We start from the raw sequence: 15,585 nt of genomic DNA on the forward strand, positions 1-15,585 counted from the left end.
AGCACTCTTTAGGTCACTGGGAAAACAATTGGCCGCCTCTCAGCGTTTGGCAAAATGAACTGGGGAATAGAGAAGGCAGCTTGAAGTTTGTGTTCTTTTTGATATAGCTTTGCTCTGAGCTCTCCTGAGGCTAGGCAGTGCTGCAGTGGAGGAGATTGCCCATTGATGTTCCTCTCTATTCTGAGCAGCTGCGCTGTCTAGTGCCTCTGATTGATTCTGAAGATTGCATGTCTATTAATAAGCCTTTTTTTTTCTAGTGGCTTTTACCTACGATAAGAGTCTCATGGTAGCAAAGAGTGTGATGTTTGTCAATGATGATTCAAGATGTGTAGTATTTTAGGTCTTAAACGGCTCTCTCTTTTTTCTCTCTGTAGCGCTCCTGAAACCCTGGGGTTGTTGGTGTGGCCGAATTTTCCCTGGATTTGATTGGTAAATTCAGAAGACTGAAGCCCAGGCTCACAGTCTACCTTTCACGGAGGCCCAGCCGTGAGAGGACAGAGGAAGGCACGTGGCGAATCATGACCGCCGACAAAGAGAAGGACAAGGAGCGGGAGCGTGACCGAGAGCGTGACCGGAGAGAGAAGGCACGTGAGAGCGAGAGCTCAAGGCCACGCCGCAGCTGCACACTGGAGGGTGGCGCCAAGAACTATGCCGAGAGCGAACATAGCGAGGACGAGGAGAACGAGGCGGCCGGCGGCACCGCCGCACCTGAGGAGGCCACTAAGAAAAGCAAGAAGAAGCTGCCGAAGAAAAAGTCACGCTACGAGCGCACAGAGACTGGTGAGATCACCTCCTTCGTTACAGAGGACGACGTCATCTACAGGCCTGGTGGTAAGAGCTGTTTAAAGTCTAGCTCTGACAGGGCCACAATTCCACAACAGTGCTTATGACTTCATTTGCTGAACAGCACCTAATTACACGCCCAACATTTTCCAAGGCATGCGTCCTCCAAGTAAATAGATTCCTGTTTGGTTTCAGAGAGAGCCAAGTTTGAGTTTGATTTGGCTCACAGTGGGGAAAGAATGTGTTCAATAATATTATTCTAAGATAACTAATATTCTTGCATTAGCATACCCAAGCGGCTAACTCTTGTCTTAATAGACATCACTCATATAACTAACAATGTAGATGAAAAGGATTGCGCTTGTGTTGGCTACCAGCGATGGCAATCTGTTCTAATGCACTCACTGAGAGAAGAATATCGAGCATGCCCTGCACATATGATGCCATGCCTTTCGCCTCAGCTTTTTTAAATGCGAAACCGCACGCGTTTTATTTCCTTTAGTTATTGTGAAATAGGTCTTTATTATGCGCTGTGTTTCTTTAATTGGCAGCAGTAACCTCTGTCTGTAATCACGGCCTCTTTCACTTACTGTTTGTAAATTGGTTGTACATGCACAGCTAAGGGGAAATGTCAAAGCTGTAGTGAGGGTCTGTGTGTGTGTGTGAGCTGCCTGTAGACTTAAATCATCCCTGCCATGTCTTTCATTTACCTAGCAGCAACGAAAGGTCAAGTAGAAGCGCACTAGCAGTGCATAGTTATTTAAAGTTAAGACAGTGAAAATCATAGCCAGTGTGTAATTTCAGCCCTTTTCCTGCTCCCACATTATACCACCGCCCCTCAGACACACACATTTTCAGCATAATATGCTGGGAGGCATTATCTGTGGAAGGTCCTTGAAAGCGCTGTCTGCCCTAATGAAGCCTCGTTTCTGACACTGACGCCGCGCCCTGTCAGTTCTGTGTTTGCTAGCCTAGACAATAGCAGGTTCTCTTCATCTTGCTGACAGACAGGCAGGAATAATAAATACACCATGTTCAGGATATATACAAGGATATGATGTCACACATTAGGGATGACATCTAATGTGCCTATAAGGTTGCATTGTCTGTTGGAAGCTTGCTGCTGAAAATGAGTTGCACTCAATTTCCTGCTTAGGAGCTGCTTTCATCTGCGCACACACCGCTTTCTGGGATATGACGTTGTGGCTGTGTTACAGTAACATGTATTGTTTAAGGCTCAGAATTAAAGAGTCGGTGGTCATTTGGTGCAGCCTCATTGCAATCAGATTTGGGTGGCTTAAGTAAGCACAAAGCCCTGGCCAGGATTAAGCACAGCTAAATGTTAAATCCTTTTATAGTTGTCTAGTGGCACACAATATGTAAAAGTGACCACCCTTGGAGAGCGTATTAAGCAGGCAGAGAGGCATACTGTGGGAGGGGGGATGTGGCAAAATGTGGCATTAATTGCTTTTGTTACTCGAGAGGGAGACTAACAAGCGTGTGACACTAGATAATATTAAAAACACTGAAAGCGTATACATCTATGTGTCACCTTAGTGTTTTTTCGTTTTCTGGCTTAGTGCTCATTGATTAGTTTGCTGCTATGTTGATTCAGTGTTTAACTTTGCTTCTGTAAAAAGAGATGGAAGGTGTATGTGTCTGTGTGTGTCTGAAAGAGGGGGTTGTAGTGTGGAGTTTCTGGAGCATTTGTATGTGCAGGACTGAGCAGGCCAGGCAGCACAATCGATCGCCTCTCTGAGTGGTCCTCCTGTGTCTGGGCCACGCGTAGCTTTGCGGATATTCACCACACCGAGGAGACTTATGGATCTAGCAAGGAGATTATACACACACACACACACACACACACACACACACACACACACACACACACACACACACACATCAATGACCAGGGTCCCGGTGCATATCCTGCAATGTCTTGCTTGCAATGCTACACGAGTGTCCTTGCACCACTGGCCTTTTGAAGAGTTCACCAAACAGGATGTGTGTTGTGTGTTATCAGCATTACAGCATTGCAAGTGGTGTTCCAGTCCAGAGCTGGCTGCATTGAGCTATAGGTCTGCTCGTGTCATTTGCTCGTGCTCTGTCTCTTGAGACACGTGTAGCCCTTAGAACACCCTCTTCTAATATTCTCTCTATGTCTGTGTTCCCCCTGGCCGCCTGTGGGTGTCTGGACAGCTGTCACCTAATTACACAGCCACCCAAAGCCCACAGTGCTGTCAGCAGGGCCAAATGCCTCCCACCTCCAGGAGCCTCTGGAGCACCTTGCTGCCCGCTTAATAACCACAAACCTTTTGTCTGCTTGCGCTTTTGCCTAGCTCAGCTTGTATTTCACACAGGGATGAGTCAGAGTCGGTTTTTGAATAGTCGGTTTTCGAATAGGCAGTGTTCGACATCGAATGGCTCGTTTTACTACTTTTGTTTGCTATTTTATGATAAAATTCATTATTTACATTTTGGTTTAATCACATTAGCAGCATTTTAATTCAAGAGGATGTTTTCTCAGTGTAAACTAGTTGTGTAAACACTTATTAATGCTCGAATATCTCTTTCTCTAGCCTGTTAAAACTAGGAATCCTCTGTAGTATGGCTCAAGGAAAGTGAAGACCTACTACACTTAACACTCTTTGGTAGATTACTTTTACCAAACTGCTCTTGTGGAGGTTTCATATTTCTTCTGTGTATTAATACGGTAAAGTGTTGCATATATTTTCCTTCAAAGTGACAAGAATATATTACACAAATGTATTGTTTAATAAACAAAGAGTTTTGGAAGTAGGAAAAAGTAGAATGTAGGTTTTTTTTTTTTTTTTTTTTTCAGTAAATAGAAACATTCAGAGAGGAGAGTAGAGTGACTCATATACAGCACAGGAGATGTAGATGGATATGAATATGGCTACATCCATGTTGACACAGAGATATCTGAAAACTTTCTTTTCTATGTGCTCTGGCCTCTTTAGATGTTTTCCTAAACCTGCTTGTTGACATTGAAATCTCTGACATCACTTTACTGCGCTGATGTGAAAGCGCAACAAGCTGCGAACAGACGTTGCAATATGGAGAACGAGCACAGTGTTTGTTTAAACAGACAGATGAAGAGGTGGAGTTGTAACACAATTGTGAGTGCACATTCCGTTCCCTTATAAAATACAATCTGAAGGTTGTACAAAGTTACATTTATCTTTAACAGTGCTATCAAAATGGATCACAGACTGTAGTATGTCATCATCCACCATCTTGTCGGTTTCCAGATGAATGGGTCACATGACTAAAATACTTAATTGTTCTTGAATATCTCGGTTTTCACAGTCCACGGTACAACACAACCATTTTCAGAAGGCTTAGTTTGTGCTAGATTGGGCGAGGAAAAAAAAACGTCTCGGTATGGAAAGAAGATCAAAACATCAATGTAGAAACGTTTCCAAATGAAAGACACCGGAAAAACTCGAGTATTTCCTTTGACCTTTATTCCTTTATGCTTCATCCCAGGCATATATAAAGAATATAAATACAATATCTAATATTTTTAAAAATATTGATATGATACCGATACTGTGACCATTTATCATATTTTTTGTTGTGTTAAGCTACAGAAGGAGCTGAATCTTGTTAACATCCTCCTTTATTCAACTGTTAATTTTACATTTTTATCTCAAATAATTTCTATATTTTTAGAGTCAATCAATAAAGCATAAGTGAAAGCACTAATAATTCAACCCTACTTTTCTCCTAGCAGTTCTTTAACAAACATACATTTTATGATACGTATAGTATAACAGAACAATATCACAAATAGGTACTGTTTTTTTTTTTTAGCCAATGCTATCATAAACATGGCTGTTCTAGAAGAAAACACCTCAGAGCTGTGAAGTACACAGCACCATAGCGGTTTCATGAGGGCTGGTCAAATATTTCCCAAACACCACTGTAAATGTGCCTGAATTCCTGCTCTGTCCCTTTTACAGCAGAGAGGGTAACAGTAGCTTTAGCTTTATATGATGTGATGGAGCACCACTTTATAGCTCATTCCTGAGCTGAGAATGTACAGTCCTTTGGGCACAAGCAAACATGGAGCACATTAGTAAAACGAATGGAGTGCTTTTCTCAAACAGGACGCTGTTGTTGAAAGGGGAGGAAAAAAGAAAACCTGAGATTTGTGGGTCATGTATAATTCACTGAGGTGTGATTTCGAGCTGCTGGCCACCTGCATGAGTCATGGAGAGGGATCTCAGTGCTGATACGTCGTCGTTTTTCCCTGCATTCCCTGCACACTCATACTCCTGGCTGTCCTCATAAAAACAGATGAGGCTCGGAAGAAGGACTGCTATTGAGCACACCTGTGTGTATGGCTGGGAACAGCCTTCCTTTGTGTGTGCATGACTTGCAGTGAAATTTCAATAAAAAAATATCTATATTAGCTTACACATTCTATTGAATAACATGTCTCAATAACCTTTACATGGGTGTTCATTGGTATTCAGTCAGCACAAGGGATTCTCTTGCTGCTATTCATATCTCAAGTATTAGTATTATACAGCTTTCCTGACATCGCTTTGGCTAAAGCGTTTCCAATGCGACAAGACAAGGGACCCCCCCCCCCTCTTTTTTTTTTTTTTTTTTTTATAGCACAGCCATTCTCATGAAATTCAAATACAGGCCATAGGATTGCAGAGGAAAAAAAGGAGGCCAATCTATTTAGAAAAATCCCCCAGCTTAGTTCAGTATGACTGGAGAAGGCTTTTGTGAGATCATAACCACCTGCAGATTACAAATTAGAAAGCTGCTACATGATAACCTGTCAGAGGGCTCCTGTTCGTACCTGGGGGAAACGACTGATAGATGCTTCATAGATCTTGAGCAACAATACGAGCTGTGAGGGAAACCACGTACACTAGAGTGAGGCTTGAGTAGAGGATTGGTGTGGCGTTTGTTAAGTGGAGTCATGGCAATGGTGTGTGTGAATGCGTTCAGAATCAAAACTTGAAGACACACACACACACACACTCACTTCCTCGCAGCAGAGCAGAAGAAGTGAGTGGTGGTGTAAATTGAATGCGCGGCAGTTCAGACCGGGCTTTCTCTCAAACACACAGGGATGGGCCTGAGACGCTATTCGCTGCAGGAAAGGACACAAGTGAAGCAGGTCGACAGTTTGCTGCTTGTTGTTCATGTGGGAGGAGAGGAGTGTGAAAGCGATTATTGCATCCCTCCTGCTTCTTTAATTTGAGCAACAGCAGAGTGCAGGTTTGCCGCCTGCCAAGCCGCTTTGAGCCGGCCAACCTGACAGCGCAGGTGTGTTGTTTTACAGCACGCTTCGGTGGAAGTAAAGGCATGTTTAGTGTTTAGAAACTCCAGGCTTGTGTGTTGTTGGCAGAAGGCGTTGTTCAGCACTCTTATTTGCATGCTTGTTGCTATTTTCCCCCACAGTGCCCTCACTCATGTCCAATCAGATTTCATTCCCATACCTTGCTCACAGTCACACAGAATGACTGGTGGCATTGTACGCAAAGCAGACTGCATATTGTGCTCTGTGCAAAATGTATAAAAGGGCAAACTATAGTGTTGTCTTACAACTCGGTAACACATTTTAAACATAAAAGGCAGCAGACAGCTGCAAAAAAACATTGCTAGGTGAGGGGAAAAAAATGCCCAAACACACTATTAGGTGAGTTAAAATAACAGCTCTTACACCATATACTGTTCTTGACACAGAGAGATTTTGGCACAGTGAAAACAAATACCTACTTTACTTACAGCCACGTTTTCTGATGTGATCCTGTAATGCTACTCAATCCAAGTTAAGTAATGTAACCTGCTAATGCACTTCATTTAAAAGCATCTAGCTGATGCTGTACAGAACGAGCAGCCTAAGTGCACGAACACGTGTACATTTTCCATAGCCAGTATTTAAACCTGGGGAAACAAACAGCTAAATAAAATGTTTGATTGCTTCATTGATTAATTAATACACCGTTCCATATCGGTATCTGGACCTAAGAATCTGAATTCTATAATGATAAATATATTTTAGTTTTAGATTACGGACCAAATAGGCAGTTCATCAGAGCATAAAGAGCCTGGAAACGGATAACAATTCCGATTTTTCTGATTAATAATCAACAACACACTGACACCAGCCCCTTTATCAAAAATACAGGCAAACATCCAAATTTTCATTAAGACCCTATGCTGCTTATGTTTCCACCTGATAAATCTAAAAGACTTTTTTTTCTTTTTTCTATCAAATTTTTTTGGGACAAAAAATATAACAGAACATCTATTTGATCTTTATCCAGCACTTAGATGTTTATGCTCTAGTTGTTGTTGTTTTTTTTGTTTGTTTTTTCTCTTTTCAAAAAGCAGTCATAGCAAATCCTTCATGTATCATCACCACCTGTTGAACACATTTGAAGATCAAGCTTCCTTCAGCCTTCAATTTTCATCAGGAGTGTTTTAAATTAGCCCAGCTTCACAGAGAGCGAGACATGCAAGTGTATATAGCAGGAGCACCGTGTGATTCTTCCTACTTACATGCATCAGAGGTGGATTCACACACAGTCATAACAAAAAGTGGTCATGTTTAAGCTTTACTTTTATTTTTCCTTGCATGCCTTTTTATTGCCCTCACATGCATTAGTGACTGTCTCAAGCTCAATAAATCTGTCTGTCGAAGGACGAGGCCAGTGCTGCTCGAGCTGAGCAGTCGATAAAGGGTGTATGGTGTTTACAAAGCCCCTGAGCTTGAGAGAAGTGGGGGAGAGGTGGGACCTGTAGCCTCAGGGAGGCTTTGGGAAGTCTACAAAACCCTGGAAGAGCTCACATCCCCTCCCACCCCCCACTGCAACCCCTCCTCTGCTTCTCTCTGGCTCTGCCTGCTTGAGCTGTGGAAAAGCACAAAATGGCTGGAATGCTGCTGAACAGATTGAGGTCTGCTCTTGGAAAGCGCAGCAAAAATTAGCAGTTCACGGCAATGTTTTAACATTGTTTGGGGGGAATAAAATCAGCTGGCAAAAAATCTGCTTGCTATTTTGCTTTCACCCCTCAGTGCTTGTTCACGAGCTTTCAGTCTGGACAGAATCCATCTCCTCTAAATGAAACTACTGCCCGGGTTAAGGGTCCCTAAGCCGCAATTCTCTGAGGTAAATCCCCCTTGACGTGGCATGGGCCTTTCAAAGACATGTCGTCTCATCTTTAGATTTGTCCCTTTTGTTCTCCAAACTCCCCTCCCCCACTATTCCTCCTCCTCCTCGCAAGACGAAGCTGTGTGTGGGGCCCCACAGGTCAGTCGCAGCGCCAGCCGAGCTTTTCATTTATGTCTGTGGGAGCCGCACGTCACTCATTCATCTGTACTCGCTGACAACCAGAAAGCTGAATGATATCAAGTTGTGATGGCCTAGGTGTATTTTTATTTTTATTTTTTATAGCCCCATCTACCCAAACAAACAGCATGCCCAGTGTAGAGCCTATTAAATATCTTTATTCCGCCTGCTGCGTTGAACAGATAAACGCAACAAGATCAATAATGGCACAGACGAAAACAAATAAATTAAAGATGATGCATGCGCGGGCGTCAAGAGCAGTGGAATGGAACTGCCACGTTTTTGTTAGTGATAGCTTTTAGCCTCCTACGGCCCACGCTACATTAATTCACCTCTGGGATGTGGAGTGTTTGGATAAATGCTGCCTCCATGCAGGTCCCTCGGCAGCTCTATTCAAATGAGCTGTTTACTGTGGTCTGGAGCTCCTGTTCTTGTATATCTCCTCTGGCTGTTGGGTAAAGGTTGATCTCAGTGGTGCCAGTGAAACAAGCTCTGTCTGACCCATCACACACGTTAGTTACACATTACTGAAGGAGCTGGAGACAAGATAGCAGAGCCTCTGTGACCTTGGTACCCAGTAATTCATCACACTTCTCTGCATGCTTTATGAATCAGGGATTCAGCACTCAGTGTTTCCTGATTGAATAAAGATACGATCACAGCAGGGTGGTGAACTGTGCCGTGCCTCGAATGCTGATTAGCCCTTCCTTTTTACGTTTCATCATCTTGACACAGTTCCCCATAAGGATTTCAGAGCTACTGGTGCCAGTTAGGATCGCCGCAGTATCAAGGAGGCTGGAATATTGCGTTAGTGCTGCAGAACCTGAATGCAAAGGCTGTACAATAAAGAGAAAGGTTATGCTTCGGGCGAACGACTGATAGATCCGTTATGTGGTTTAGTTGCCTGGAAACTTAATTGGCTGAAAAATGTTATTAAATTAACATATGGTGAGATTATTAGGTAGTTAGGACTAGGAGAAAGTATATGATCATTATCCTCTTCAAAGTTTCTCATGTTATTCTGCCTGAACTCTTGATAAAAAGTTAGCGAGATGTTGGCTGGGGTTTCGACACCGAGCTTGTGGTGTTCCCTCGTCACGTCTGGTGTAAAAGGGATATTATTCATGTCTGACTAGCCTTTTTATTTTCTCTCAGCATGTTTAACCATGCGGCGACTGTTTCTTATAGCAGGAGAGTTATATGACAGCTTTACTCTGCACTTAGTCTTGCTCAGTTTCATCTTTCCACACATACCTGTGTTCCTGATCCTGAAAAGATGAAAGTGTGATTTGTTGATGTAGAAGTGGGCAGTATTGTGGTGATATGTCAATGTGATCATTAAATAAGCCACCATACACGTCTCTGACATTATGATTGGTTGATTTTTTTTTTTTTTTTTTAAATAGTTTGTTTTTTAAAATAATGACATACGGAATGGACCTTGAATGGATGTATTAGTTCCCTACTTGTGCTAATCTAATATTGTCCAGTGTTGGCATACTGTTTAGCAGTGGTTGCATGGTTTCCAACTGAAAGTCTGTACAAATCCTGTTTGCGTGGGTAGTGTGTTTTTGAATGAAGCCATACCTGACTGGTTGGGTTTGCATTTTTGATTTGCATCCTCTTTAGAATAATCACAACAAAATTTTCTTTGGACAACATTTCGAAGATCTTCACATGCTGAATTCTGCTCCGGAGACTCTGCTTGTAGACCTGGGCTGAGTTGCCACTGTTGGTCAAGTAAACTAAAACATTTAATACTGTAATTCCACTCTAGGAATCATTGCCATGTTATTAACCTGTAGTTAAGGTCAATGAACCGATTTTATATCTTTCTAATTAGTATTTCCCTTAAAAATGTTCAGAGGATTGATCAAATGTATTTGAGCCCTTTATACGGAAGCTTTGTGTGCACTGGGTTATGTGCAGAGAAATATATTTTGCTGCTAGAGGACAGAAGATCGAACGTTCGGGGTATGAAGGTGAATTTCTGAGAGACTGGAGAACAGTTGCCGTGTGTCATTCAAATCTATGACTCTATACTGAATACCACAGTCTGTTTAAATTTATCTGATTATTGAATATACAACTAATGTTATCATAAAGATGCCAGTACTCATTCTCTTTAAAGATGTAATTTTGGTAAAGATTATCATGCATGTTCTCTGCTAGGGCACTGAAGAACATGGATGAGGCCCTGATTCATAAGAGGAAAATGAACCATTTAAAAGAAAACATTAGATTTGTCCCTTTTAAAGAGAAGTGTTTTATTTTCATGCTACATATTTAAGCAAGAGAGAGCATTTTATTTGAAGATAAGGAAGAAAGTGAAAAAGCGAATGAAGAAATTTTGCAGTTGCTTTCATAATGATGGTTGGTTTTATCTGAGTAATCAGTTATATCTTGACTTCTCTCCACACTTGTTTTATTGTTAGGTAGTCTATACAGAGAGAGAGAGAAAATGGAGCTTTGCTGTGTGCTTGGCAGCTTTGCAGACATTCACCCCTCGTTCTGGGAGGTCTACTGACTATTAGTCGACAAACGGCTCTCCAAAACCCCCCACCTACCCACCACCTCCTTTATCCCCCACAACTAAATCCTGCGATTAGACTCCAGCCCCTGCTACATCTCCGGCACTACAATCCCACTCCCTTAACACCATCTCCCACTCTTAGCTCAAGTGCTACTGAGAAGAACTAGTTAAAACATGTCTAGCTAGCATAAATAATGTGAGCAGTGCCAGGCTAAAAAAGGCGTGCAGTGTGTGAAATAGCAGGGTAATGTAATGAGAGTGTTTCTGAATGGAGCTGTGGAAGAGTCGGAGCCTGGCTGGCACCTCACAGTCTGAGGGAGAGAATCTACTCCTGTCTGCCTCAGAATACACTCTGCTTTATGTCTTCACACAAACTATAAAGGCTGTTCTGTGTAAATAAGAAAAGGAGGAAGGTGGGTGCTGTGAGCGATGTCCAGGTTTCTGTGCATCATCTTGATAAACATGCTGCATTTCTCAACCCGAAAGAGTGGTTAAGGTTCACTTTCAGAGCTGCGTGGGGGGGGAAAAAAAAAAAAAAAACAACAACAATGCAACGATCGTCTCATCTTCCTTTGCCAGCTCAACCACAGAGGAAGGAAGTGTGTGTGTGTGACAGAGAGAGTGAGTGAGTATGAGAGTTAAGTGACAGGCTGCAAGAGCATGGTTGCTGTCTGTGTGTCTGCTGTACCTTGTGAATGTTTTTGTAAAGGAGATGAGAGGTCATGACCTAGCCACCAACAGTCACATTCACTTTAAGCTCTCAGGCCGGGTCAGGCTTCAGCAAAGATCTGACGCCAGTTTGTCATTTGACAGTGTTAAAATTAGGAGTCAGCTCTGAAACAGACGGGACACCCAGTGTAGGAAGACTGCATTGTCTTTTTTGCTCTTTACAGTATGTTACACACACATTTGTCTCACTGTCCTAATGAGGACCTTCTGCTGAGATTACCATTACAATAAAAAAAAAACTTTTGGCTATTTTAGTCACCCCCATCAAGATATAATAACATAACCATATGTACACACACACACACACACACACACACACACACACACACACACACACACACACGCACACCATTGACACGTAATCATGTTGGAACAATACCGGCCTTTTCTCTTGGAGTCTTGATGTTTATTCTGGAGACGGGCAGGCTTGTCCCACTCCCAAAAGCCCTTTAATCCTATTACTCACATTCCTGATGAATTTTACAGAGTGAAATATTTTGATGGGAAAATAATGTAACACAGACAATGCTGTAGAGGTGATCTAGCTAATGTTCTCTCTCTCTCTCTCTCTCTCTCTCTCTCTCTCTCTCTCTCTCTCTCTCTCTCTCTCTCTCTCTCTCTCTCTCTCTCTCTCTCACAGATTGTGTGTACATAGAGAGCCGGCGGCCCAACACACCCTACTTCATCTGTAGCATTCAGGACTTTAAGCTGGTGAGTGGTGATGCCCTTTTCCTTCCTCATACCTGGCCTTATCTCCCTCCTGCCTTTGTTTTTAGTAAAGTCCTATCAAAAGCTACATGAAACAACCTTTGATGTGGAAAGAGGGGCGATTGCCTGCATTCACATGTCTTACAAAAGTTGCTCTCGAGCATATTATAGAGAAGCTGTACTTCAAATTACATGCAGTATTTAGACTCCTGATACTGTATTGGCTTGTGGTCTTGTCTTGGAGGATTAGAAAGTTTGATTTTTTACTTTTTTTAATATAAAGAGGACATTGCAGTGATTAAATGGAGTGATTATCGGTTTTTGAGTTAGTTGTTAGTTAATTTATTTGATTTTCTTTTGGCAGTATAACTATTAATTCGTCTGATTAGCCCTGGGTGAAAAGTGTCTGAAAGTGTATTGAAATGAGTAGGGAAGAAGACAAACATTATGATGTCTCTCTGCTTACTCAGTTTTATTTGCCACCAATCTAACACATGGTATAATCTGACAGTGTATGCAGTCATTCTAATGAAGAGATGACACTAAATGTCAGCAGTCTGGTCTTATTTCCTTTTTGATGATGGCAAAGTAAAGTAGACTACAAACTGTGGGAAGAACTACAGCAGTTTCGTGCAACACAAGCAGCCAAACAGCTCATGGTGTTTAAACAGTATCCCACACTCTATCTTTAATAGAGTGTGGGACTTTAGCTGGCTTGAGTGTGTTTAACAGTATTAGCAAGATTAGTCATTAGTGTATTTCATTTGTGAGCATGAAGAGAAACTTATAGGTGAAAGCAGTTCAGATGTGCGAGCACTGAGCCTTTCCTTTCCCCTCACTCACCAGCATCTAACTGTGCTCTTGAGTCACAATACAATAAACAGCACCGTGTGCTCATTTTTAATGGCCATGCTTAGGTGATATCGCTCTTGTACTAAAAAACATGTCCTAGTGTCTGAGGAAAAAAAATTTCTAATGATTCATTCCTAGTTGTTGCCCCCGGTGAAGATCTGCACCATTGTAATTGATCAATTAAAAGAAAACAGCATGCAGAAGCACATTGTCATTTTAGGCTCTGACCCATTGGGCCCACATTGCTCTTTACTGACACGTTTTATGTCGATTGTTAATCAGCCACTTTAACCGCCTGCATCTTCAAAGGGCATGTCATGTGGAAAGCAAAACCCTCCAAGATCCAATCTGGTTTATTAGGGCAATGAAATTCCTGATTTATTTCAGTTCCTGTGGCCAGTTGATTGTATATGCCTTGTCTTGTTCACCGCTCCAGATCATGCACGAGGTAAATCAGGTTTGATTAGAGTTTTGCCGAGATAATGCTCTGTCACAAGCAAATAGGCACATTATGGCTGTTCTGATGGGCTTTTTTTCATCAGCAGTAGGAGAGAATTAGCTGAGAGTTTTCCCGGTTCACCCGCTGTCCTGCAGAGTGCCGAGAGCAGTCCCAGGAGACGTTGTTAATGGCACAAAACAACTAAGGTGATGATGGAGGGAGGGCTGGAAGAGCACGAAGGGATAAGAGGCCAGAAGGGGGGGAAGCTGGCGCACTGGGGCCCGGACATCAGAGCAGCCTTTAATCGGATTGCCAAGAAGAGTGCTGAGGGCGACACAAATTCACTCTTGCCAATAATAACCGCATGTTTTGTGACTATCTTCACCTTGATTAAGTGCAAATCAGGAGGTCTTTGTGCATCATTGGAGATCAGGAGAGAAAACATTTGATATATTAGCCTCTTTCTCAGTCCACCATCTCTCCTCCCTTCTCTGTGTGTAATTAACGGAGGCCCATCTGCATTGTTGTCTGGAGCGGATTGGAGCTCTGCCTGCAGTGTGCATTCTGGCCGGGTAAATGCACTGCCAGCACTTTCCCAACTCTATGAAAATCTTTAGAAACATTCAGCCCTTCTGTGAAGGTGATGAATGCAGCCGCATAAGAGCAAAGGTGAAACTAGTGATGAGCTAGAGGTGAAAGAGTTAGCAGGCTTTCACTTTCACAAAATCTTCCAGTTAATCTTTCTTTGGAATATGTTATAGAGGTTTATTTATTAATTTGTTACTTTGCCGCTTATAGGAAGCGGTGCCATGTTCTTCTATGTACTTAAGCAGAAATATAACTTTTACGCGGCGAGGTACGAGTTAAGGGTTGATCCTGGAGTTTAATTAGATCAGAGGGACAAACTGGATATTATTGTAGAGTTGAGGTCAGGAAAAAAAAGACTGAGAATCGCAGGAGAAAGGAACTTGATTGGGAAACAAAAATAAAACAAGCAAATGGTAATGGACAGAAATGCTTTTTAATCACTATTTTAAGTCACCAAGATTAACCATGAGACTGTGATAGAATCACAGCCCTAGTGATGAGCACAAGTAGTCAACCTACCAAGCTGTGATTATGTAAGCACCTACACAAAGTAAAATATTCTTGTAATTTGTATTTCTTTGGCTTGACACTAATTAAAAATAAGGCTCATAGGTTGTACTTTTAAATGTGAATTCCTGGTGCAACCGGGTCACTTACCTCAAAGGCTGAAATGTAAAATAAGAGACCCAGCATGTGTGTTTGTTGTAGAAATGTGACGAGCAACCAGAATAAGCTGAAAGTGAAAAAATTGAATACAATAGAAGAGACTTTCGCATGTGAGTGAGGTGATGTAAATGCCTGTATGGACAGTTGGGTATGTTATATTGGATATACCGTGACAGAGCACTTTATCAGGTACACCGGTACACCTGCCCCTTTATAAAGTTGTGCAGTCAAACATTCATGTGGCAGCAGCACAAAGCAGGTGATCAGGGCGGTGTGTGTGTGTGTGTGTGTGTGTGTGTGAGCGAGTCTTTACTCTTTACTACCACGGTGAACAGAAAAGCATTTCAAAATGCACAGCATGCATATAGTGGATAGAAAACAGGTCTGGTGTGTTATTGCTACTTCAAGCTGATGATTATTTGGCCTTTTTAACTCTTTTTTTTTCTTTTTCTTCTTCTTCTTCTTTTCCTTTGAAACCGACACAGTTTCTTCAGTCTATTATTTGTTTATGCAATACAAACTCATAATGTAACTGATCTCACAATCTAATGCTGATCACTTTGTCTGTGCTGGGATAAAAGTATTAAAAGCTCATTAATATTCAAATGCAATCAAATGTTTATTCAATCAGCTGCCTCGAATTATCCACTAAGCCTAAAAACCAGGAGTCTAATTCTCCTGTTGAGCATAGTAGCCTGTTTATTTTTAAGTCATTATTTATTTAGATTTTTTGGTCTTTTCTCCATCTACTTGAATACCGAATTCACCCTATGTAAAATCCCACGGAGAGGTGATGAACAAATCAGCCTCATGTTTCATCTTTAATCCTATACTGTCACATCCCATCTTAATTAGGACATTCACATCTGTCTTTAGAAAGAAAAGCTCGCTGGTCGATCCTTTATTTTTCACCTCATCTCAGCCACCCGTTCCATCCCGATACGCTT

At 42.0% G+C, this 15,585-nt stretch overlaps 1 protein-coding gene across 4 annotated transcripts in view; it reads left to right on the top strand.

Annotated features, from left to right (window-relative positions):
• rerea (arginine-glutamic acid dipeptide (RE) repeats a) overlaps positions 1-15,585 on the top strand; it is a 149,589-nt gene that overhangs the window by 76,814 nt on the left and 57,190 nt on the right. For all 4 annotated transcript variants that reach the window (XM_027170530.2, XM_027170531.2, XM_027170529.2 and 1 more), the window contains exons 2-3: positions 375-831; positions 12,026-12,096. In XM_027170530.2, coding sequence (XP_027026331.2) covers positions 519-831; positions 12,026-12,096 — 384 coding nt within the window. In that variant the 5' untranslated portion in view covers positions 375-518. The remainder of the gene's footprint in view (positions 1-374; positions 832-12,025; positions 12,097-15,585) is intronic.

This window comes from Tachysurus fulvidraco, chromosome 23 (assembly GCF_022655615.1).
Source record: "Tachysurus fulvidraco isolate hzauxx_2018 chromosome 23, HZAU_PFXX_2.0, whole genome shotgun sequence".
In the NCBI taxonomy this organism is placed as follows: Eukaryota; Metazoa; Chordata; class Actinopteri; order Siluriformes; family Bagridae; genus Tachysurus; species Tachysurus fulvidraco.